Here is a 26,074-nt window from a genome sequence, read left to right as displayed (position 1 = left end):
GTTAAAAAAAAAAGCAGCTGACTAGCACTTACCGTCAGCAATGGTGCTCTCCTCGAAGGCAGGGTTGTCCAGGCCAGGCTCCTCAGTCCATGCCGTAAGAGAGGCTGAGGTCAAGTTCCGCTCGGTGGGCACTATCCCTGTGCCTGAGCAGTCTGTTTCAGGTGACAGGGTGCCTGGGAGATCTATTATTGTGGTTCCATTTTCATTTTCAATCTCTGGCTGAGTTTTACTGGTTTTCCTTCTCTCCAGGGCAACTCTCCGATGAGAAGCTCCAGGGCATCTAGAAAGAGAGCATCAGGCAGTTTCCAGATTATTTGAAATGGAAAGTGATTAATGGCTCGTACCACAGCAAAAGAATGGCAGTGGCTTCTATGCACAAAGCACCTGGAGGTACCCACAACAGTACATAACTCCACTCGAACCAAGTTCTTACCACTCCACACAGCAAATGTAAAACAAGGCATCGGCATAAACAATGGTTTGGTATATATCTCAAAGAGTACTTCAATAAAAAATTGTATTTGGGTACATACTAGTACCAGAAACATATACACCAGTATAGTATACAGTATAGTTGTTTCTATACTGCAGAAATTATTCTGAAATTCTGAGTACAGCCCTTTTTTACAGGTGAAATGGCTTAACCAGAGGAATGGAAATTAGCAGTCTTCTTTCTCAACAAGCCCTTAAGTACTTAGACTTTAAGTTGCCAATATGCCTCTACACTCTCACATCAATGTCACACATTTACTCATTAATAGAGAGCAATACATTTGAAGCTTTACCACTTGTAGGAAAGCACAGTAAAAGGCCCAAGTAACTTTATAATAGACATGGAAGGAGCATATCTCCTAGTTTGTAAAATTAGAATTCCAACAGTAGAATTATAGATATGCTATGTAGTTAAAAATATATTCCAGCCCTGGCCACTGTGGCTCAGCAATTAGAGTGTTGGCCCATGCACTGGAAGGTCTGGGTTCAATTTCCAGTCAAGGGCATGTACATGGGTTGCAGGTTTGATTCCAGCCCCAGTTGGGACTCGTGTGGGAGGCAACTAATCGATGAGTGTCTCTCACATTGATGTTTCTCTCTCTCCCCTTCCCCTTCCCTTCCACTCTCTCTAAAAAAAATAAATGGAAAAAATATCCTTGGGTAAGGTTGAACAACAACAACAAATATATACATACATATATCTGTGTATATATATGTGTGTGTGTGTATACATATACATATATATTCCAGTACCTGGGGAACGTACATAAGCACCAAGAAATAAGAAACTATTAACTTTCTTGTTTTTATGTATTTAAGCAAACAAAAGGGCAGATAAGTGCTTGTTTAAACATTAAAAAAAAGTTTTACACAGATATTAGAAACGTCTTTTCCACCTGACCCTTGACTGGACGACATGACTAATGCCCAGTTTGAAGAGTGGGCGAAGGAATGGGGATTGGTGAAGGGGAGCTGGACACACCCCTAGAGCCAGCACAGCTCAGGCGTCACATCCTTTCATGTTGGAGTAGGAAGGTATGCAAAGGCAACAGTTTTATGTTCAGGGTCACAGATCTTCAGTCAACGACAATATTTTTAAAAACGTAAAATTTTGATAAAAATTGAGTCTAGGATTAAATTCAATTAAAATTGAAAGCTATCCCTGAAGGATAATAGCAATAAATTTTCCCTCATGAACTAAAGATTTAAGTACTGGATTTCAAGCTCTTGAAAAGGATCTTTATGAGCTTTCCTTACCCAACTTTCTCTCACTACTTTCCTCTTCCCCTTGTTAAGGAGACACCTGACCTTGCCTACTGCACTGCTGTGCAGCTCTAGAAGGACCTGACACATACTTCTGAAAATTATATCACTAAAAAATTATTTTTGTAAGTAGATTTAATTGGAGATGCATTTTTAAAATATTTTCTTCAATTAAAAATTTGAGATAAAAACTGGATCATAAAAAATATTTGTGACTGATATGTGAATTCAGAGCAGAGGGTACACAAACATTCACAGCCTAGCAGCAAGTATACAAATAATTAAAATACAAAACAATAAGAGCTGAAAAATGTTATATAGATTAAACTAGCAGATAGCATGTAAGGTTATAAAAAATCAAGAAAGGACTTAATGAAAGACACATATTGACAGGTTTAAAAGCTAGATAAGATATCAACATGGGTGCTCAAAGAGGTTTAGCCATCCAGGGGTAGGGGAAATATAAGTAAAAACTCTGAAGTACAGGCCTTCCTAACTAAGGAGTTCCTGCATTTTGAATGAGTAATTGCTTTAGATCAATTTGTACAATTTGAATAGTTTATGCAAAGACTAGAGCTTTGGTTCTCAAACTTTTTGGCTACAGGTCTTATTTACATTTTTAAATATTAAGGGCTCTAAAGAGCTTTTTAAAATGTGTATCTAACTAGTAGTTGCCATATTAGAAATTATAACTAAAAAAAAATATTTGTGACTAAATAGGTAAAGATTTAATTCCCAAAATATGTATCATACACAAATGTCTACACAAATGGGCAATAGCTACTCTTCACTGGAAAACATGGCCTAGGAACAGAAAATACAAACAGAATGTGAATATTGGGGATTAGCTTAGCTAACAACAACAACAATAAAAAACCTACAAACTAACTAACTACAAAGCCTATCTTATAGTTGTTAAACACGCAAAAATAAATTTTAAGAAGAAAACCTAAAGTTGTTAGAGAAATATACTTAAATTCCCAATGGGACAGCAAATTGCTAATAAGAACTAAAGAAAGATACTTTAAAATATCATGTGAGCCCTGGCTGGTTTTGCTCAGTGGTTAGAGCGTCAGCCTGTGGTCCAGAGAGACCTGGGTTCAGTTCCTGCTAAGGGCACGTACCTTGTTTGTAGTTTGTCCCTGACCCTGGTTGGGTCGTGCGAGTGGCAACCACTCAATGTGTCCCTTTCAGGTCGATGTTTCTCTCTCTCTCTCTCTCCCTTCCAATCTGAACAAAATATGGAAAAATGTCCTTGGGTCAGGATAAAAAAAAAAATATATATATATATATATATATATATTTATATTTATATTTATATTTATATTTATATTTATATATCATGTGAAAATATAAAAGAAAGATCTCAGCTAGTAATGGAGGAAGGTTACAGAGAGAACATTTGGAATACCCATAAATAAGATGGATCAGATGAATAGATTGAAATCAAAACTAGATAAGAAGAGATGAGAAAAAGACTTCAAAGTAACCATGGGAGATAAAAGTGTCACCAAATAAAAAGTGATCAATAATGCAAATGCCACATAATGGGGCAAATAAGATAAAGACCAAAAAGCATTAGTTTGAGTAAGTAATGAAAAAGTCATAGTGACCTTAGAAAGAACACTTTTGGTGATGAGGGCAAAACCCCAAATGATAATACCAGCATTTCTGCTACCACAATACAAGCATTTACAAAAACTGCACACTAAGAATAATAGGGTTCAAGTGAATAAGAATATTGGGAAAGTCCACTCAAAACATGTGCACCTGGGAATGGGAATGAAGTTTTTTTTTGGGGTGTTGAAAATGTTCTAAAAATTAGATTGTGATGATGGCTGCATACCTCTGTGAATATACTAAAAAACAGTCAAGTGAACACTTTTAAAACAGGTGAATTTTATGGTAGGTTAATATATCTCAATACCTCCCCCCCAACACACACACCTAAAAGACTATGAGGAATGAGTAGATCAGAGCAGGCTTGGGCAGAGAAAAACTCATGACCAGGCAGACAGCTCAGAGTTGTCATCATTCCTAAAGTCTGCAAACACTTGAAACTGAAAGAAAAAGGAGGAAATCATTTGTTGAGTGTCTAACTTATGGCAGTCACTGTGTAACCTTTATATACAGTATTTTACTGAATCCTCATAATTACTCTATTATCCCCATCTTTCAAATGGGAAACTTGAAACTCAACTAAGGCAGTATCACATAGCTGTTAAACTGCAGAGCCAAAGACCAAATACACTCATCTGACTACAAAGATGTTTCCTCTTTCCACTGTGTCATACTAAATTCATTCTTAGGGAGTTCCTTTTCTAGGCCTTAGGAAAACAGAAATTTGTTCGGGAAACTTGTACCTAGAAACACAATTACAGAACATAAGAATGAGAAGTTATCATTTAAAAACAAACCAAAATCACAAACAACAAAAACCCATGAATCTTATTATACGGAGTATTTAACAATAACAACACAAACCGCAATTGGCACTGGGGGACATAACTTGGATTATTCAAGCAGGTAACTCAGTGTAGCAGGAGGCTAGTGTAGAGAATGTTACGAATGAATAAAATCAGTAGATCAGGGGATACATGTGCTCAGACAATGCAGATGGAAGCGGAGCTCTGAGACACTGGACTGCCCTTAAAAAGGGCACTGTGAACTGCCACAGGCTGGGCTGTACCTTCCCACGGAGAGAGCTCTATCGCAGGTGTGCTTTTTAATTTTCTTAAATAACACTAAATGGCTCTTGCAGCAACCAGAGCCAAACTGGGGACTTTTCCTTTCCTGCTGAAGGTTATACTTCCATTCCCATTAGTCTGGCTCTCCTTATGGAGACAAAGATTACATAAAACTTATAACAGAGTGGCATCATTCCCTGATATAACTATGATGCACATTAGGAAACATACAGTGTAACAGAATACACGATCTTACTAGCAGCAGTATTAGTATTAGTGTCAGTGAGGTGGCAGTAATAGAAGTAAAATAAAACATGATGCATGGTAAGTACCAGCACAATGACAAGTACTTAAAGAAACAAAGAATATGAGCAACTCAGAAACAAGAAAAATGATAAAAATAGTTATGGATTAAAATATGCAAAATCAGTTCAAGTGACATCAGTGAAAATGGTAGATTAAGGCATGTGAAAAGACTCTCTTTCATAAAGCAATGTGAACAATGGCAAAAAAGAAAATATCAGAATCAACTATTTTTGAGCTCTCAGAATTAGCCAAAGTTCTGTAGCAATCCAGAGTGCATTTATTCAAGAAAAATGGCTGAATCTCAGTAAAAACAGTGAACTCTAGGTAATCTGAACTTGCCCTGTTCCCATCCCCATCTCCTAGCTCCACAGAGGTCTGGAAAAGCAATTGCCTACAATCACAGTGAAAACAAGAGTTTGGCAGCCATTGGAAGGGTAGATAGGCATGCCTTCAGAGCCCTATTTCTAGAAAACTGTCATTAATTGACCTGTTGGTTCCCTGGAAGACCCCACTCACAAGGATGTCTTTTAACTAACCTGACTTGGAGCTCGTCCAGTACCATCAGCCTTTACCCTAGGGGAATTAGAAAAAAAATCAGAGGCAATTGTTTAAGATTGTGGCTGCCTAAAGTGGTCAAACAAAAGGCTAATCAAAAAAGTTTTTTTTAAAAAAAAGCTAGGGAAAGAAATGTCCTTAGGAGTTCTGATATGTCCAGGCTGTGAGCATGCACAGAAAACAACTGAGAAGGCACTAAGCTCTCACTTCTGGCTAACACTGACACTCTGCGAAAGCCGGAAATGAAGGCAATGAACTGTCTACTGCCTGAGTGTTGAAGGTGTGCCCCACCATGAACACAAAGTCCCTCAGGAAGACTGGGAAATTTACAGGCTACAGGCATTTAAGAAATTCTCCATCTGACCATAGCTGATCAGAAAACTGAGCAAAGATTTTGCAGATAGTTTAGAAATGTCACTGAACAAATAAACAACAAACAGCAGAAACAAATCCTAAAGAGGAAGAAGAATCTGATTTTCAGAGTTTCTACATTACATTATTTAAAGTGTCAAGTGTTCAATAAAAATTAAAAAACATACAAAGAAACAAATGAGTATGGTCCATACACAGGAAAAATAGCAGTCAACAGAAACTGTTCCTGAGGAAGCCCAGACACTGGCCTTACCACCAGACAATGACTTAAATCAAATATTATAAATGTGTTCAAAGAACAAAGGAACCATGTCTTAAAAACTGAAGAAAAATATGAGAATGTTTCACGAAATAAAAATATCAATAAAGAAATACAAGTTATAATAAAAACAAATAGAAATTCTGTAGTTAAAAAATACAATAAATGAAATGAAGAACTCCCAACAGATTTGAACAGGCAGAAGAATGAATTGGTGACAGAAATGAGAAAGGAATTAAAATGATATACAAGAAAATATCTATTGAACACAAAAGAGGAAAAAAATGAAGAAAAAGAGAAATAAATAGAAGTAAGATATAGAAACAAATAGCAAAGTGGCAGACATAAATCTTACCTTATCAGTAATTACATTGAATATAAATTAAACACTTCAATCAAAAGTAAGTTACTGGCAGAATTAGATTAAAAAGGAAACATGATCAATTATATGCTGTCTACAAGAGACGCACTTCAGATTCAAAGAAACAAATAGGTCGAAATTAAAAGGAGAAACAAAGCTATACCATGTGAATAGTATCTTAAAGAGAGCTAGGTAGGTATACCAATTTCAGACATAATGGACTTTAAGACAAAAATTATTTCTAGTGACAAGAACATTTTACAATGATGAAAGGTTTATCAAGAAGTTATGACAGCCTGGCTGGTGTGGCTCAGTGGATTGAGCATCGTCCCACGGACTGAGAGGTCCTAGTTTGATTCTTGGTCAGGGCACATGCCCAGATTGCAGGCTCAATTCCCAGTAGGGGGCGCGCAGGAGGCAGCTGATAGATGATTCTCACATTGATGTTTTTATCTCTCTCTCTCCCTTCCTATTTTTCTAAAAAAACCAACAAAAAACATATTAATAAAAAAAGAAGTTATGACAACTATAAACATAACCACAACAACATACCCTCAAAGTTCATGAAGAAAAAAATTACAGAACTAAAGGGAAAAATAAATAATTCAACAAAGTAGTCTAAGACTTCAATACCCTACTTTCAAAAATGAATACAACAACTTGGCATAAAAACAAGAAAAAAAGACATTTTAACAACACTATAAATCAACAGAGCTAACAGACATCTATAGAACACTCCATCCAGTAAGTAAAGAATACACATTTTTCTGGACTAGACATGAAGCATTTTCCAGGATAGACCATGTATGTGCTAGGCCATAAAAAAGAACCTCAATAAAACTGAAAGAATTAAGTTGTACAAAGCATGTTCTCCAATCACAATTAATTCAAAATGGAGCAAAGACCCAAATGTAAAAGCTAAAACTGTAAGTCTTAGAAAAAAATAGGTGTAAATCTTCGTGACCTTGGAGTAGGCAATGGTTTCTTAGATTTGATACCAAAAGCATAAGCAAAGAAAAAAACAGATAAACTGAACTTCATAAAAATTAAACTTGTTTGTCCTTGAAAGGATCTAGGAAAGTGAAAAGACAACTGATAGAATGACAGAAAATATTTGCAAATCGTGTATGTAATAAAGGTCTATAACCAGAATATGCACAGAATGCTTACAACTGACAAACCACAACAATCCATTATAGAAATGGACTAATAATTTTGAGCATCTGTTAATGTGCATGTTGGTCATTCTTATATCATCCTTTGAGAAATATCTATTCAAATCCTTTGCCACTTAAAATGAAATTACTTGCATTTATATTAACTGTAAGAATTCTGTATACATTCTGGATACCGGACTCTAATCAGATACATGATTTGCAAATATGTATATCTGTTTTTTACATTATATATGAGAAAAGAATGCTGGTAAGAATGTGCAAAACTCAAACTTCCCTCCAAGCAAACAGGTGAATTTAAAAGAGCAATCTTGCCTCAGCCTACCCATAAAGGCTTCAAAACCATTTGATGACCCAGGAAAGTTCTCAGCATGGAAACAGACTTCTGTAAAGGTTTTCTCTATATTGTACACACTTTTTACCATACTGTTAAACTATAATTTTTTTTTAACAGAAAAAGAAAATGGTTCCAAACCTTGCCATAAACTAGGACACAAGGCTCAATTTAATAACAAAAACATAACATTTACAATTCCTGTAAGTTTTAAATGTTAAATTGTTGACGGTGAGGCAGGAATGAGAAGTAGAACAGGAGAGGAGGGATATATTATAGTTGATGGTACTTGGCAGAATTTCACAAAGTAATTACTAAATATTATATGCTGAGTACAATATATAGAATATTTCTTAAAAGCTTTAATTCTTCTTTCAAAGATGGGCGCTTTCCCAGGTCTTTTAAAATTCTTCATTGTTTTACTAACATATAATCAGTTAATAACTAGTAGTTTTATTTAAAACACATTCATTTTTTACTTCCACTCAAGACGGTGGCATAGGTAAATGTGGTATTGCCTCCTCCCACAACCACATCAAAATTACAACTAAACTACAAGAAAAACCATCATTCAAAACCACCTGAAATCGAGCTGAATGGAAGTGTTACAACTATGAAATTAAAGAAGCCACATGGAGACTGGTAGGAGAGGCTGGAGGCAGGGACAGGCTGGTCCCACACCCTTGAGTGGAGGATAAAAATCAGGAGGGATACCTCAGCTGGGAAGGTCCTCCCTGAGGAGTGAGAGGTCCCAGTCCCACAACCAGGAGCCCAGCTCAGGGTTCCAGTGCCAGGAAGAGAAGTACCCATAACTGCTGGCTGTAAAACAGTGGGAACTCAGGCTGGGGGTGACTAAGGCTGCAGGATCCCCAGGCAGCTCCTCTTAAAGGGCCCACATGCTTTTGTTCCATAATCTCTTTATTCCCTCTGTTTTTTTCATTCTCAAAATAATCCACGGAATATTCATGTTCTGTACTCTCGCAGTACCCTCCTGGTTTTCTCCATTTTTGTTACTCTAGGCATTCTTTCAAGAATTTCTCCATTTTCTGTATGTTACTATAGTCTCCTTATTTTCATCATCTTATGCTTTATTGAAAAATTTTCCTGTTTCTCTACGTTTTCTGTATTTTCGCAACATTTTACTCTAATTTCCCTGGTTTTATGATCACGACAGTGATGATTCCCTCTGTTTTCTGCATTCAGGCGATAATCTCCAGATTCTCTTCATTTTTCCATCCTCTCCTGACTCTGTTTTCTGTTCTCTACATATTCTCCTGATTGTTTACGTTTTCTGCATTCTTACGATATTTTCTCCATTTTCTACATTCTCATGATAATCCCCGATTATCTCGGTTTTCAGTATTTTCGCGATATTCTGGCTGTTTACATTTTCCTTATTTTCATGGTTGTCTCCTGATTTCTACGTTTTCTGCATTTTCCCCTTACTCTTATAACTTCTCCATTTTATGTTTTCTTGCGATATTTTCCTATTTTCGTTTTCTGCACAGACTTACTTGGACTTGCTCCATGCAGGCTCTAGTACAGGAGGCAGCTTGAAAAGCAACAGAGACATATGGGGAAGAACTGAGTTATTTGGCATTGGGACGAGAGCTGTAGGGCAGCTTTCTCCAAGACAGATGTGCTGGAGGAGGCCGTTATTCCTTTGGTGAGCCCTTCCCCTACGAGGCGGGCAGACAGGTGCCATTATCTGGGACTGCAGCAACCTGGCTCACACTGTTTGCTCTGCCCTGGTGAGTACCTGAGGCCCTGCCCCACCCAACTTTCAGGCCCACCCAAGCTGTTTCCAGTGGCTTTACCATAGGAAAGGACTGTTTTGGCTTCTGTTTCAGATTTTCCTAAATTCTCTCAAAAAAAGCAGCATCTGGCCTCAGTGAGTACCATACCTGTCACTAAGTGGCCCTAGCCCCGGCACTAGGAGCAGCCAGCCTTGGTTCACAGACTGGCTTTGCCTGGGCGATTCCAAGACCAACACAAGAAGCAGCCATCAGTAGATCGTTTTGTAGCTTATGCCTGGTGGCCCCAGGCAGAACACCGGCAATGGCTGACCTTGCCCCAGAGCCAGCACACCCAGTGGACAGCTTCAGACCATGGCAAAGCACCACCACCCAAACACCCCCCCAAGCGATACACTGAAAGGAGTGGACTCAGTGGGTACCAGAGCCCTGCTGAAGTAAGTCTTGCTCTGTGTGTTGGGCCCCTGCACAGCTGATCCTCCAAGGTAGTCAGAGGCCAGTGGTCAGTGGGCACAGCCAGTCCTTGCAGCTGATCAGCCTGAGTAGATCCCTCGCGTTGACATGCTAACAGCAATCAAGACTAAATTACAACAGAAGGGTGTATAGTCCACACGAGGGATGCACCTCGAGGGCCCAACTGGGGTAATCAGGGAGGCTGTGCCACTGGACCCTACAGGACAGTTACTACAATAGGCCACCCTAGGAAGCCTAGGAGACATAGCTACTCTACCTAATACATAGAAACAAACACAGGGGGGCAGCCAAAACGAGGAACCAAAGAAACATGTCCCAAAAGAAAGAACAGAACAAAACTCCAAGAACAGAACAAAGAAACATGTCCCCCAAAAAAGGACAGAACAAAATAGAACAAAACTCCAGGAAAGAACAGAACAAAACTGGGAAGGAACTAAATGAAATTGAGATAAGCAATCTACAGATGCAAAACACTAGTTATAAGGATGCGCAATAAACTTAGTGAGGGCCTCAAAAGCGTAACAAAGGGCCCTGGCCAGTTTGACTCAGCAGTTACAGTGTCGGCCCGTGGACCTGAGAGTCCCAGGTTCAGTTCCCGCTAAGGACATGTATGTACCTCGGTTGCAGTTTGTCCCCGGCCCCGGTTGGGGTTGTGTTGGTGGCAACCAGTCGATGTGTCTCTCTCATGTCGATGTTTTTCTCTCTCTCTTCCCCCCTTCTCCCTCCTGCTCTATCTGAAAATAATTGCAAAAATGTCCTCAGCAAAAATGTCGAGTGAAAATAAGAAAAGAAAAAAAAAAGCATAAAAAAGGACCAGTCAGAAGTGAAGAATACACAGTCAGAAATGAAGGAGGCACTAACTGAAATAAAGAATAATTTATAGGGAATCAATAGTAGAGTAAGTAAAGCCAAGAAGCAAACCATCAATTTGAAATACAAGGAAGCAAAAAACACTCAATCAGAACAGCAAAAAGAAAAAGAATCCAAAAAAAAAAAAAAAAATGAGGATAGTGTAAGGAGCCTCTGGGACAACCTCAAGCATACCAACACCTGCATCATGGAGGTGCCAGAAGGAGAAGAGAGCAAGAAACTGAAAACCTATTTGAAACAATAATGACAGAAAACTTCCCAAACTTGGGGAAGGAAACAGACATACAAGTCCAGGAAGCACAGAGAGTCTCAAACAAGATGAACCCCAAGAAGCCCATACCAAGACACATCATCATCAAAATACAAAAGCTTAAAGACAGAGAGAATCTTAAAGCAGCAAGAGAAAAACTGTGTTACCTACAAGGGAGCTCCCATAAGACTGTCAGCTGATTTATCAAAAGAAACTTTGCAGGCCAGAAGGGAGTGGCAAGAGATATTCAAAGTGATGCAAAACAGGAACCTAAAACCAAGATTACTCTATCCTGCAAAGCTATTTAGAATTGATGGACATATAAAGAGTTTCTAAGACAAGAAAAAGCTAAAGAAGTTCATCACCACCAAACCAATATTATATGAAATATTGAAGGGGTTCTTGAAGAAAATAAAGATAAAAAATATGAACAATAAAATGGCAATAAATACATATCTATCAACAATTGAATCTACAAACAAAATGAGCAAGCAGAACAGACACAGACTCATAGATACTGAGAACTTTTTGTTAGTTGCCAGATGGGAGGGGGTTGGAGGAATGGGTGAAAAAGGTGAAGAGATTAAGAATTGATTGTTATAATTCAAATTACAAATTGGTTGTTAGACTGACAAACCTCAAAGGAAAGAGGGGAGAGGGGATGGGAGGAGATAAACCAAAGAACTTCTATGCATATATATATAACCAATGGACACAGACAATAGTGTGGGGAAGGCAGGAGGGGGGCAAGAGTGAGGAGGAGGGGGTCAATAAGGGAAAAAGGAGGGGCATCTGTAATACATTCAACAATAAAGATAAGTTTAAAAATAAATAAAACACATTAATTTTTCATAAACATTTTACTTTTAGCTGTAGCCAAAAATGTCAGCTGTTCTCAAACTGAAACAAATTTCTTAAGAGTAGAATGTCATTCAAATAGGGAAGGTAATTTTAAACACAAAATTACCAGATTTATACAAACTACTCCCAATGTTATATTTTCACTAATAATGAAGAGATTTCCAAATCTTAAAAATTCAAAAAGACGCATGATAGTCATATAGCCTTTATACAATGAATCACTGTTGCTGGAGCTGAAATTCTATGCATTTCAATGAAACTTATCAATTCCTAACTAATTAATGAGAGGTGTACAGAGATGCCACAGTCAATCTTACCCTGTGCGTCACGACATAACTCTTGTGGCTAGTGTGTTAGTTTTAAAACTAGTTAGTCGGCTGCAAATATTTTTATCTCCTCCCATCACAAACTAAAGACTATCTCCCCTTTCCTTGCATCTAGGTGGACCGCTTCAAACAGAGTAGAGATGCTGTTTGAAGATCATACAAGGCTGTGCAGCTTCTGCCTCATTCGGTGGAATACTGAGTGTCATGTAAGAACTTGAAATACCCTGAAGCTGCCCTGCTGGAGAGACTACCTTTAGGCTCTCCAGCTGACAAGCCCTAACTGAGCCCATACTGCTGGTTATCTCCATCAGGGTGCCAGATATGTAAATAAAGAAGACATCTTGGAAGTAGCTTCTCCACTTTCAAATGTTGCAGTCCCTGTCTTTCAGTTCTTCCCAGCTATGTCCTACATATAATGTAACAAAGACAAGCCATTGCTACTGTGCTCTGTCTGAATCAGACTCACAGAATCCATGAGCAGAATCAAATACTTGTTTTATGTCACTATATTTGGGGTGGTTAGTTTCTCCACAATGGATAACCAGAACACAGGTTAACAATTTAACTGAACAAACATTAGGTGAATGTCAACTTTGGACAAGGGAATTCAAAGACTGGTAAACACATGGTCTTTGCCCTGAAGGAATTTACAACTCAGCAGTAGACTCTAACCTGCTATTGGTTCACAGAAATTGCTTAACAACTAGAACAGTGTCTGGCACATAGTAGGTAACAAATATTTGCTAAATGAACTACATATTATTTAGCACTGAGTGTTGAATAATACATTTTTGTCCTAGTAATTTCAACATTTTTCATTGAGAAACTGGAGAAAATTCAGGCTGTTAATCACATATCTGTTCAAATGAGATATAAAAATTCTATTTTATACTTTACCTTTTTATTTTTAATAATGAATAGTTACTTTTTGGTGTTTATATCAAGTCACCTACCTTTTCCAATCATTCACATTTTTCAATGTATCTTCACAATATAGGCTTAAGACACTTGGAGATTATTAAATTAGTAGCTCAAATATTAATAAGCACACTTGGAAAATGGAACTTTCAATTAGACATAATTGCTTAGCCTTTATCTACCTCTAAATAAAAGAACAGTTTGCAATTCCCAAGGTTTTACATCATCAACATAAGTATCTTGATGGAAAATATTAATGATAGTTCAACTACACACAGGCAGACCTCAGAGATATTGTGGGTTTGGTTCCAGACCACCACAATAAAGCAAGTCTCACAATAAAGCAAGTTGTAATCCTTTTGCTGGTTGAGGTTCTTGCCTTCAATTTGTTAAAAACAAAAAACCCCACATCTGTAAAGCACAAAAGCAAAGCTCAATAAAACGAGGTATGCCTATATTAAATTATTAAGTGAATATTCCTAAAATTCTGTGAAATTTTTATCTCACTGCTATCAAAATAATTAGTAACAGAATTGAGACTCTGCTCAGTTCCTCTAACATCCCATAACTAATGTTCATAAAAGTCACAAAAGAACCTATCCCCTAAAAAAGAACAGTTCTACTGAGAGAAATAAGAAAAACCTAAAATGTTTTTCAGCCGCAGCTGTAACTAGGCCTGACCTAGTATATTTAAAAGTCTGGTGTTTATTTTCAGGAGGTCTGTTACCATGTTGCAATTCTATGCCTTCTGGTGACTGAAGATACACAAAAACGTAATGCTACATGTATTTTCAAATGTTTATATTATATCTATCCTATACTTTGTCTTATTTTTAAACGATACAGCTTAGAATTAAGTAATGTCTCTATAACTCTTCATGTTTCTGATATTTCAATAACATTCTTTCTCATATATCTTAATTATTCTAAAGGAGTCCACTCATTTATAACACTGATATTTAGGAACAGAATGAACATGTGTACTCCGTGGTTATAAAACTTTTTACCATACAGCAGTAGAGAACATGATTCAACCTGTGGAAAAGTCAGCATGGTATATTAGAATGGTAACAAAGAATATTGAAGTTTAAGTCTATATCATTAACTAGCACTAAATCTTTGTGATTCAGTTTCCTGATCTGTAAAGTGAGGGGATTAGATTAATCTCCTTCAATTCTATGATTTTATGTGTGAGTATAACGTCAAGCTTTTCTATAACAGATTTATATACTGTAATTTCTAATTCCAATATACAGGTCGAGGCAAAAGTAGGTTTATAGTTGTCTCTGTACCGCAGGCCGACGCTCCAACTGCTGAGCCAAACCGGCCAGGGCTATAGTTGTAAGTACACAAAACACAGTTTATTCTTGTATTATTTATTAATTATTGTATTATTTTCCATGAAAACAAATATAAACCTACTTTTGCCCCACCCTGTATTGTACTATGCACTGTTTCCACAGAACTCAAAATCACTGCAGATTTATACTGCATGAGTGGTTTAACTTTGAAATTCAGAAATCAATATATTTATTTCTGTCACTTTATGTGACATGAGATGTACTTTAATCCTTCCTAAGGGTATAAAGAATTTTAAAGATCAAAAATTTTGCCAAAGTCAAATAATAAAACTCACTAAACAATCAGTTAACTAAATTACTTAACCATTTAAAAAGTTTTTAGTAGTTCAAAAATAGCCACTAAATGTTTTCAAGTTTCCAACCCCTAGTTCTTGTTCAGACTAGTCCCTGAACACAGAATCTTTTTTTTTTTTTATGATCTTCACCTAGGGATATGTTTATTGATTTTTAGAGAGAAGGAAGAGAGAAACAAATACTGATTGGTTGCCTTCTGTATACTCCCCAACCAGGAATCAAACCCACAACCTAGGTATATGTCCTGACTGGGAATTGAATCCACAACCTTTTGGTGTATGGGATGACACTCCAACCAACTATACCACCAAGCCAAAGCTGAACACAGAATCTCTATAAGATCACAGGCAAATAAAATCATATGCACCCATTTTCCATATTACAACAAATCTATTACTTTTATTGGCTTCGTAATATCCCACTGAGTTGATGTACTATTGTATTTTTAACTCCTCCTCTATTGTGATTAGACTGATTCCAATTTACTGAACAACGCACAATGTTGCAATGAACATCCTTATATATAATTTTCCTTCTTTTGGATTATTTTCTTAGGATAATAAGCTATATAAAAAGATACACATTTACAGTTTTTTAAAGAAACTGCCAAACTGTCTTGTAAAAAAGTCTATCATATATATATAGTCCGAATGCTGACACTCTAACGGCTGAGCCAAACCAGATGCCCTGATATTTTTAAATCAAGTTTTCGTTTGTATGAATCACCTTTTAATAAAATCTTTCTTTCACATTTTTTACTTACCTGTTTTTAAGATGTGCCTCCAGATCACAGCGCTGCATCACATCCTGGCACACTGAAGAAAATGGACATGACACTAGTAATTTGTCCAAAAGTTTATGAACTAGGATACTAGACTTCTTACACAACTTAAAGTGAAGTCTTTTGCGGTCCAATGGACAGAAATCTTTCTCTTGTAAGAAGTTTCTGAGGCACTTGCTGCAGAACGTGTGCCCACAGGGGGTATCTAGGGGCTGCAGCAGAGGCTGAAGGCATATATGGCAGACCAGGTCGTCATCTACTTCATTCTGGTAATTATACAAGTGATTTTCTCTTGTCCAGTGCTGCTGACCACATTCAAAACACAGAGGATTGAAGGAGGAGGACGAGTTGTGCTCCACAGACACCATCTCATCACTTGTTGTTCCCATTTTGAATCAGCCGAAGCAGTTTCTGTATCTTCATGTGTTAGTTTTCCACTTCCACTTAGACAGCGATGTATCTGACTAAAATGAAAGGTTTCTAGATAAACGAAACAAACCAAAGATAAAAAAGTAATTAATATTCATCAAGATAGGCTAAAAGTATTAATATAATATTACTAGTTAACTTATTTTCTTAGTAAAGAATTAAAATTTAGGCCATGTTGGACTTACAGTAAAGATGGCTAAGTAGAATGTCAACTGTAATGGAAAATTATTATAAATTTTCAAAAACAGTAAAAAAATTAAAAAATTAGAGAAGAAATCACAATAAAATTTAGAACAGGCAATAAATTGGTCATAAAACATAAAAGTTAAATTAATTTGCTAGTTGGCAAAGAAAGAGTTATACTGCCAAGTTATCAGTGAAAAAAAAAGTGATTATAAGCAAAGATGCCATATATTATATGATGTGACATAAGAAACGATCAATTTATTTTACTACCTGCAATCCCCAAATATTTCACTGTTCAATGATTTTGTTTTTGTTGTTAATCCTCACTCGAGGATATTTTTCCTTTTCTTTTTTTTTAAGAGAGTGAGCACAAGCACACCATGAGTGTGAGCACACCAAGAGTATGAGACACATCCACTGGTTGCCTCCTACATGTCCCCCGACTGGGGCAGAGGATTGAGCCTGTCACCCAGGTAGGTGCCCTTGACTACGAATTGAACTGGAGACCGTTTGGTGTGAGGGGCGATGCTCTAACCACTGAGCAACACTGGCCAGGGCTCAATGATTGTTTTAAAGCCAACGAATCTACAAAGTATGCTAATAATGCAATTTGAGGTATATATGTAATACATTTGCACTGGCAATCCCGGTCATGGTTCTTTGTTTTTGACCGATTTTATGCATTTATAAAACTGAACCAAAGATTGCATCTTTGAAATATAGTCTCAAGGATAATTCGGTGTATGTTTACAAAATGATCTTTGTTCTACACTACGTTTGGGGAGAAATGGATTTCAAAATATGTATGATTTGAATATTCTCGCTATATATAATACAGATTATAGAAAGATAAATCAGCATAGCATATATAAACATCTATGCAAACTTCATAAAATACAATGCTATTTAATGCCATTAAAAGCAAAAACCTGCTGTAATTCAATTAAACAGATAAGACATGTTATAAATTTCAATTCCACTTCATATTATTCCACACTTCCATTTGTTCTGGCTTGCTCAGAGCAGCAGCAGTGTGTGTGTGTGTGTGTGTGTGTGTGTGTGCACACGCGCGCGGGCGCTTTTCAACACAAGACTCTTAAAACAGCCTACCCCAGTTTAGTGTAGGCCTGGCAAGGAATGCTCCCCTTCAGATAATGGTTTCCAGATTCCTGCTGCTGCAGCACCAGGGGTTAAAAAGTCAACTCTAAAGGCAGCAGCTGTCTCTATTCATTCATCTGTAAATATTTACAGTGTCTAGTATGTGCCAAACATTGAACAAGGGTAGAGAAGTAGGGAGAGGACAGTTAAGCAAACCCATTATTAAAATGCAATGTAATAAATACTCTGAGAAAGTTATGCACAGGATGCTCTGTGGATACAGAGAAAGGGGAGGAGAATTGGCATCTAACTCAGTTTGGCTTTGTGACTTGAAATACTCTCAAAAGGGGAAAAAGTATGAACTGCTGAATTGTGACAAGAAGCATTAATCCGAGAGAAAAATGGACAAGGGCATCTCGATGCTAATTCACAGGAGCTTGAACGTGCACATACATTAAGGGAATATGGAGCAGATCAAGACCTCTCAGGCAAAGAAAATGTACTCGGAGCTGAATAATTATAAGACTCAGTGTCCCTGCTCCTAGGACAGAAAGAGTAGGACACCATGTTAACGCCACTAGCATTTGTTTCAATAATAAAATTCTCCTCGTATTTGCTATTTTATTTATTTGGCATATTTATTTTTAAAAAAAAATTGACATTTTAACAGATTTAACAAGAACTGCCATGAATTATGATGGGGGGGAGACAGGATTCAAATGGGATGGCTGTCCTCAGATAAACTGTGTTTTTTTAAAACTACTTAATATAATGACAATAAGAGCAGCCTGTGATCTAGACTCCTACCAGTGCCAACGCTAAGAGAGTAGACACTCCTTGTATTTTCTAACTCATGGGGCTTCTTTATCCTCTGGGCATCACTAACTTTTTAAATATCAGTGCAAGGTATCTGAGATTAAAGACAGAAATATTTATCTCAGGCAAACTGCTGCTTCAACCCAAGTATTTAACACAGAATGTTTACAGACACTTGTTTTCTTCTCAATTAGCAAGAAAATTCACATACTCTTTGCTCTTCTTTGTGACAGTTGTTTTTCTAATTTTTCTTTTCTTCAGGAAAATATACTACAATTCTAGCCTCCTACATAGTGACTAAGAACACATTTTCTTCTAAGACCATTATGTTTTAGCTATTTTCTAAATCTCTAAATAACTTAGTTCTTTTTATTTTCATTTTATCACAAAATCTTTTCAAGAGGAAAAAGAACATGTTCTCATTTTAATAAACCAAATTAACAACTGCATGATCTCCAGCCCTGAAATATCTGTTACCCCAAAACAAACACTAAATGAAAACTGATCATGGGTAAATTGCTAACATGTGCATGTGAACAAGTAGTTAAGAGCATACCCCAGTCACTTACTAGCTTTGTGACCTTACAAAATTTGTTTCCTTCTCATCTGTGAAATGGGAATAATAATAAATGTGTGTGTGTGCACCTGACACACACGTGCTATATAAGTGTTACTTATTATTACTATTATTAAAGAAACTAAAGTTTAGACAAAATTTTATTTGCCCCAAGCCATAAAACTTATAATTTCTTAGTAAGAGAAAAGGAAGATAAATCAAGTCTTTTCTTGCTTCAGAATAACCCAATAATAAATTAAGTCTTTTCTTGCTTCAGAATAACCCAATAATAAATTAAGTAATTATAGGAACAAGTTAAGGTATTTCATGAAAGCCTTGGTGTGTGAGTTTTGTTAAGGACAAAAGTAGCCTGACCCTGGTTTTCCAATTCCCAGTCCCACCCCTCTATTCCTAATCCAGGCAGATGATTTTATTTCCACTTTGTGTGCAAGTTCACTATAATACCTTACACTGTTGCTCACTATTAAGTCCCCCATTTTACTCCCTCTTTAAGAGCTGGACATGCCATAGGGGAGAAGCTCAAAAAATGCTGAATGACCAATTGGGTGACAATATGCTTGCTCACCCTGGGTATTTTTAGGTGACCAGAAATACATCTATATAAATAGAAGGATATGTCCATGCCTATATCATTTTGATTTCAAATATTCTATGTGCACAATTAGAAATATTAAAATACAAGTTAAGTAAATAAGTCTTAAATATTTTCCAAAATGTAAAATGTAGCACAGTGTATATCTTTACAAATTATAGTATATGTTTAGCTAATATCCCAGGAATAGTAAAGACATGGAAGCTATTAAATTGGCTGGGAATATTAAAACAAATTTTAAATAATATCTTGAAATATAGTCAGTGCAGCCAGGCCGGTGTGGCTCAGTGGTGGAACGTCGTCCCATGCACCAAGAGGTCCACGATTCAATTCTTGGTCAGGGCACATGCCCAGGTTGTGGGCTTGATCTGCAGTAGGAGGTGTGCAGGAGGCAGTTGATTGATGTTTTTATCTCTCTCACCCTTCCCATCTCTATAAAATATCAATGAAAACATATTTTAAAAAAATATAGCCAGTGCAATGGAAAGGGAGTTATAAGACATGGTTTACTACCTAACTCCAGTTATGATTAACATGCTTGGTCTTCCTGGATTATGGGATAAGATTATCTAGGTACATCATAAAGTCTCTCAGAAAGATTTATGGTTTTCACAGTTAATTTGTCCACTCCAAAACTATATTATTATTCAGATCATTTTTCTTGATGTTATTTTTTATTCAGACTGAAAGAGTCTTCACTGGTCCTTATTTAGGAGATCCAGCTCAGGAAAAAAAGATCATGAACAAATTATTATGGTTAGATGAGAAACATCCTTTGACTCCTCAATGCCAAGAATCTAAGAATACCCTTTCCTCTCATGCTACTCCTGACAAACTCCTACTCACTCCTTAAGTCTTAGTTCAATCTCTACCTCCTCTGTCTAGTCCTATCTGCCTCCTTCCTACTCGTGTCCACCTCCCTTACCTTAGTCTCCTGCTGCTCTTCACACATACCTGCATTTCAGCAACTACAAAATTTGCTTGCTTCCTTATTATCTTCTCACCTCTTTGAAGGTAAAGATAATAGTGTCTATTTTATCTCTTCTATTCCTAGTTCTTGGCACATATTATGCATTAAAAAAACTGTTCTCAGGCTCATTGTCCATACAAACAACTGTAAACCTACTTTTGCCCTGCCCTGTATAAATATATGAGAAAACAAAGCACATTTATTTGTGGCACTGCAAAGCAGTCAACATACTGAACCCTGCCCTATAATTATAAAGAATAACGTATCACTTCCTTAAATTTTCAAAAGTCTGAGAAAAAAAAATACTTGATGATATTAACACAAGAAAATTGTATCATATTATGTTTATATCAGCTTTGATAGCTGCTTTGCATAAAGCATTGGTTATCAAATTTTTACATCTAAGGATTCCTTTATCTACTCTGGACAGCTTGGTAGTTTCTTAAAAAACTAACATGCAACTATAACACAATTCAGCAACCAAACTCCTGAGCATTTATCCCAGAGAAATGAAAACTTATATTCTAAAACCTGTACAGCTACATTTGTAATGCTGCAAACTAGAAACAACCCAGATGTCCTTCAACAGGTGAATGTTTAAAATAATTATGGTACATCCATACTGTGGAATACTACTCAGCCATGAAAAGGAATGAACTATGGATACACACAAAAACCTGCATGAGGGGGGGTAGCAGTGGGAAGGAGGGGGTCAATGGGGAAAAATGGGGGCATATGTAATACTCTCAACAAAAAAATAAATTAAATAAAAATAAAGTATATATGAAACAAACAGACAAACAGAAAACGTTCATGAATGAATCTCCAGAGAATTATGCTGAGTGAAAAAGCCAGTTCTAAAAGGCTGCATGTCACTTGGCTGGTGTGGCTCAATGGTTGAGCATCAACCCATGCGCCCAAGAGGTCGCTGGTTCCATTCCCAATCAGGGCACATGCCCAGGTTGTGGGCTAAATCCCCAGTGGGGGGCATGCAGGAAGCAGCCAATCAATGTTCTTTCTCAATGATTCTCTCTCTCTCTCCCTCTCCATTCCTCTCTCTCTAAAAAATCAATAAGAAAAAAAAATTTTTAAGGCTGCATGTTTTGTATTAGAGTCCGTTTATATAGCCATTCTTGAAATGAAAATGCAATTAATTTAGTTAAGTTTTAAATATTCATTTGTTAATGAAACAATAAACCTGTGTTCACTTTTTTAATGAATAACTTTTTTCAAAATAAAAATATAGTGAGAAGAGAGACATTGTTTTACATTTCTGCAAATATGAAATCTCAAATCTGTTTTATTTTCAATCTGTTGTGAGATCAGATGTCAGGTATCCTCTAGACACTCATGAGAGTACAAAAGACAGAAAACAGTTTTGACCCTGTGGACCCAATGAAACAGAACAGGGGTCCTGGGTCACACTTAGAGAACAACGGGTACAGAGCTCTAAGAAATAGCAAAATAACCAACACTACTTTTAAAAAACAACAAAACTTTTCAAGGCAAAATGTTGAGAGGAACTCACACTGGAAGAGTCTGTCTTTCCTGGAATAAAGTTCTTCCCCCAGTCTTTTCCTGCTAGAAGCATGTATGAATATTTAGCTGTATAGAAATATTTACCTTATTATATGAGAGCCTTATGGAAAATCTATTATTAAATTAATCAAAACTATTTCCTACTGCGTGTCACCAGGAAAACTATCAAATACCAGTTTCCAATAACTCCACATTTATAATTTATGATTCTCTCATTTTCTACATAAAATTATAATTGAGCACACTTAGCTATTTATCTCCTGCCCCATTTTACAAAGTAAAAATATCTGAAAAACCATTTTGAAGTTCTTAAGATGCTACTTGTAGTTATATGTACCCTATTTAAGAATCTAGAAAATTGATAAATTAAGCAAAAAATGCTAGCAGCTATGAGACTTAGGCTCTGAACTTTATACCAATTGGGTAACTAGGTTACTACAGAACTCATTTTTTCATTCACAAGTTTATGTCTAGTATGTGCTAGTATGTTATATATATTCTGGTGCCTTATTGCCTGCCTATAAACTACCAGCTGTGCTTAAATAGTAATTGAACACACACACACACACACACACACACACACACACACACACACTAAAATACTACTGTGTCATATTTACCTTTTAGTTCCAACATCTGTTAGGTGTTATTTTTGTTAACTTTAATAATCTCTTAAATATTCTATAAAAAAGGAGGTTAAATTGTGGCTAGTAGAGAATTTACAAATTTCAAATGTCCTTCTACCTTTAGTTTTTCTAATTTTGAACCATGAAACTATGATGAAAACAAGTTTTAACACAAAAAGATAAAGGCAAAGACTAAACTAGATTACCTGCCCAATTCTAGTAGGCTGTGATAGTTATACTAAAGTTATATTTTTAAAAATTATACTAAATGATGCAAATTAGGAGTAATTTAAAAACAGACCTGATATAAAACTATTTCAAAAAGGAAATACACCATACAGAATGCTAAACATTTCTATATAGCTAACTATTCAGCCATACCTCTGCCAACAAGAAAAGACCTCTGTGGAAAGAACCTTATCCCAGGAAAGATACTCCTACAGCATGAGGGCTCTTCTCAGCAGCATTTCTCACCAGCCACCTTTGTTGGGGCAATTTTAATGTCTTAGAGAATGTAACATATTCATATGTGTTGCACAATACGTAAAAGATACAACAGGAGTGGTGATGGGAACTATGGATTTCATTGATTGAGTTTTACTGCATGTGATGGTTATCTGCTGGATATAACCAAAAGTTTCTTTTTTAAAAAATATTATTTTTATTGTTGTGGGTATTACAGATATTCCCCCACCGACCCCCACCCCCACACTCCCCCTCCCCCCACGGCTCCTGCTCCATCGCAGGCCTTCACCTCACTATTGTCTGTGTCCATGGGTTATGCATACATGCATATAAATTATTTAGTTAATCTCTTCCCACCTCCCCACCCCCGCTTCCCTCTCAGATATGTCAGTCTGTTCCATGACAAGGGTTCTGATTTTAATAAATTAAAGAATCTATCATCTTCTAAAGGATGAAGTCTTTCAAATGTTTAACTTCTTGCACAGTAAATTTAGAAAACACCTCTTTTCCAGTAAAATAAAATTAATAAATTCTTATTTTCAAGGTCTTTTTAATCTCTAATTTCTACAATTGTGGGTCACAATTCCTCCACTAACTCTTTTTTGTTTGTCTGTTTGTTTAATTTTTATTTTCTTTATTGATTCTTAGAGAGGAAGGGAGAGGGAGAAATAGAAACATCAATGAGAGAGAACATCGAAAGGCTGCCTCCTGCATGCCCCCCCTGGGGACTGGGCCCACAACCTGGGCATGTGCCCTGACCGGGAACCAAACAGGTGACCTCCTGGTGCAGGGGTCAACACTAAACCACTTACCCACACTGGCTGGGCTGTTTGTTTTTTTGTTAATCCTCACCTGAGGATATTTTCCCATTGATTCCTAGATGGAGTGGGAGGGAGAGAGAAAATGGAGAGAGAGAAAGAGATCAATTGGTTGCCTCCTGCACAACCATGACTGGGCTGGGGATTGAACCTGCAACTAAGGTATGTGCCTTTGACTGGAGAATCAAACCCGCGACCCTTCGGTCTGTGGGCCAATGCTCTAACCACTTAGCCAAACCGGCCAGAGCCCTCCACTAACTCTTAATTTTCCCAGGGACTAAAGGGACTCAAAAAAGCACTGATTGAGCAGTTAGAGACCTGGGTTCAAAATCTGGCTCTGGCACTCACTCACTAGCAATGTGACAACATAATGTGGCATAGCACTTAAATATCTATAAACTTCAACTTCTTCATGTGTAAGAGAGAAATGGTAGGATTACTGTAAGCTAAAAGTTACATTGCTAGATAAACCTTTTACAAGCCATCCTCATAATACAAATTTATGACTAATGATTGTAACGGATGATGTAGATAAGAACCAGCAAACAGACAAGCTGGATTGTTGGTCGGCCCAGCTCCTCCCACTAGACTGGTCTCAGAAGGCCTGGATTAGATTTTTAGCTCTGTGACTAACAGCCAGGCCACACAGCCCAGCACTTCACCTCTCTAGTCTTCCACTGTCTTAACATATATACTAGTGGACCAAACTAGGTCAACTCTATAGTTGCTTACAGATCCCAAATTCCATGGTCCTTTATTCCTCCTAAAACAGAACAAACCTGTTTTCCTTTACTATTATCCAGTATTGTGATTACTATAAAAATTATCTAAATCAAAAGCTTATCAGGAGGGTTCCTTGTGAGCATTTCTTTTTTGTTTTTGTTTGATCTTCAATGTACTGGACACTCTAAATATCCTGCCCTGAAATTTTGTATTTTCTCTGTGAAATTTTGTATTTTCACAGAGAAGTATATGTAAAAGAAAGTAGTACTAGATATGTAATTGAATATCTCTGAATTTTCATTATGGTAGTATGACGTAAGATACTATAATGCTGTAAGACAAAAATATCTTTCTTTCCTGGTTCCCAGATAAGATTCTATTTAGGAGATGCTGATACCTCATTCTAAAGGACTAATATGGTTGGTTGGTTTGCTTTTGCTTTCTTTAAGATGAGCACAGTAATTGTTAGTAGTATAAATAGATGGTTTTACATGGCAGATTTTGTTCTACAGTCAATCTCATATTTTTTCCATAAAAACCCTAAAGCTTCTGAAAAAGAACAAACTCTTCAGTCTTACCTCCCTCAATTAATGCAGAGATATCAGCAGGACATTGCTATTCTATGACCAAACCTATACAATAACATAAATGAAGTGAAATCCACAGTCAAGATAAGCTTTATGGCAGTGATATTGCTAATAATTAAGATTCAAAGACTTCATTACCTTAACTATAGGCAAGATATAGGAAATTTCAATGCTGCTGCTTTCCAAGCTAATCAGTGACACCAATCATTAAAACAACAGATATTCATATGCTCAATTTGTTCCAGTTGTAACTAATATACATAAAAATTATCAGATCAAGAATGACTTTGGGCCAGACTTCAAAAAGATCATCAATGACTGGGCCAAGTCTCTGCTTTCTCAAGATCAGTCTAAGAAGATAGTAGCATCATGGGAAGGAACTGTAGCCTTGGTATTTATCCAAAATGATACTCGTGTCTTTCGAGAGGTCCCTCCAATTTATTAAAATGAATTGTTTGAGTTACATATAGTTCTAATACTGAGAAAGATTAAAAGAAATTCCTCACTATATTGTAACTCATCATCCAGATTCAGAAATATAACACAAATAAAATAGTCCTTCAAGATATAAATGCCTAATGTTACATGATTGGAAATAAAATATTTGTATGGTAAAGACAGAAATATAAAGAAGCTGTACTATATTAAATCATTAGGATGGTTAACAATGCACCTCAAATTTAATTATTTTCCCATGTTGCAGAAAATAATTCATACAATATCCCAGGTTTTATGTTATGTAGTTATTACCTGCCTTTTTGACATCTCCACTAGGAAACTTATACAAATGAAATAAATTCAAAGTCAAACTAATTATTCTTCCTAACCATCAAAACTGACCTCTTTTCATCCTCTATCCTCCCTCTTATCCATCCATCCATCCATCCATCCTTCCATCTATCCATCCATCCACCTGTCCGCTGTCCATGTGTTTCTCCATCCATCCTCCTCCTTC

The 26,074-nt window shown here is 36.7% G+C and overlaps 1 protein-coding gene across 2 annotated transcripts in view; it reads right to left on the bottom strand.

Moving 5' to 3' along the window:
* Positions 1-26,074, bottom strand: part of LNX2 (ligand of numb-protein X 2) — a 72,912-nt gene that overhangs the window by 19,100 nt on the left and 27,738 nt on the right. For both annotated transcript variants that reach the window (XM_036252953.1, XM_036252954.1), the window contains 2 exons: positions 15,676-16,173; positions 33-280 (listed from right to left, as the gene is read on the bottom strand). In XM_036252953.1, the coding sequence (XP_036108846.1) occupies positions 33-280; positions 15,676-16,082 (655 nt within the window). In that variant the 5' untranslated portion in view covers positions 16,083-16,173. The remainder of the gene's footprint in view (positions 1-32; positions 281-15,675; positions 16,174-26,074) is intronic.

Source organism: Molossus molossus, unplaced genomic scaffold (assembly GCF_014108415.1).
Source record: "Molossus molossus isolate mMolMol1 unplaced genomic scaffold, mMolMol1.p scaffold_m16_p_10, whole genome shotgun sequence".
NCBI classification, from domain to species: domain Eukaryota; kingdom Metazoa; phylum Chordata; class Mammalia; order Chiroptera; family Molossidae; genus Molossus; species Molossus molossus.
This window is presented reverse-complemented; position numbering and strand designations above follow the sequence as displayed.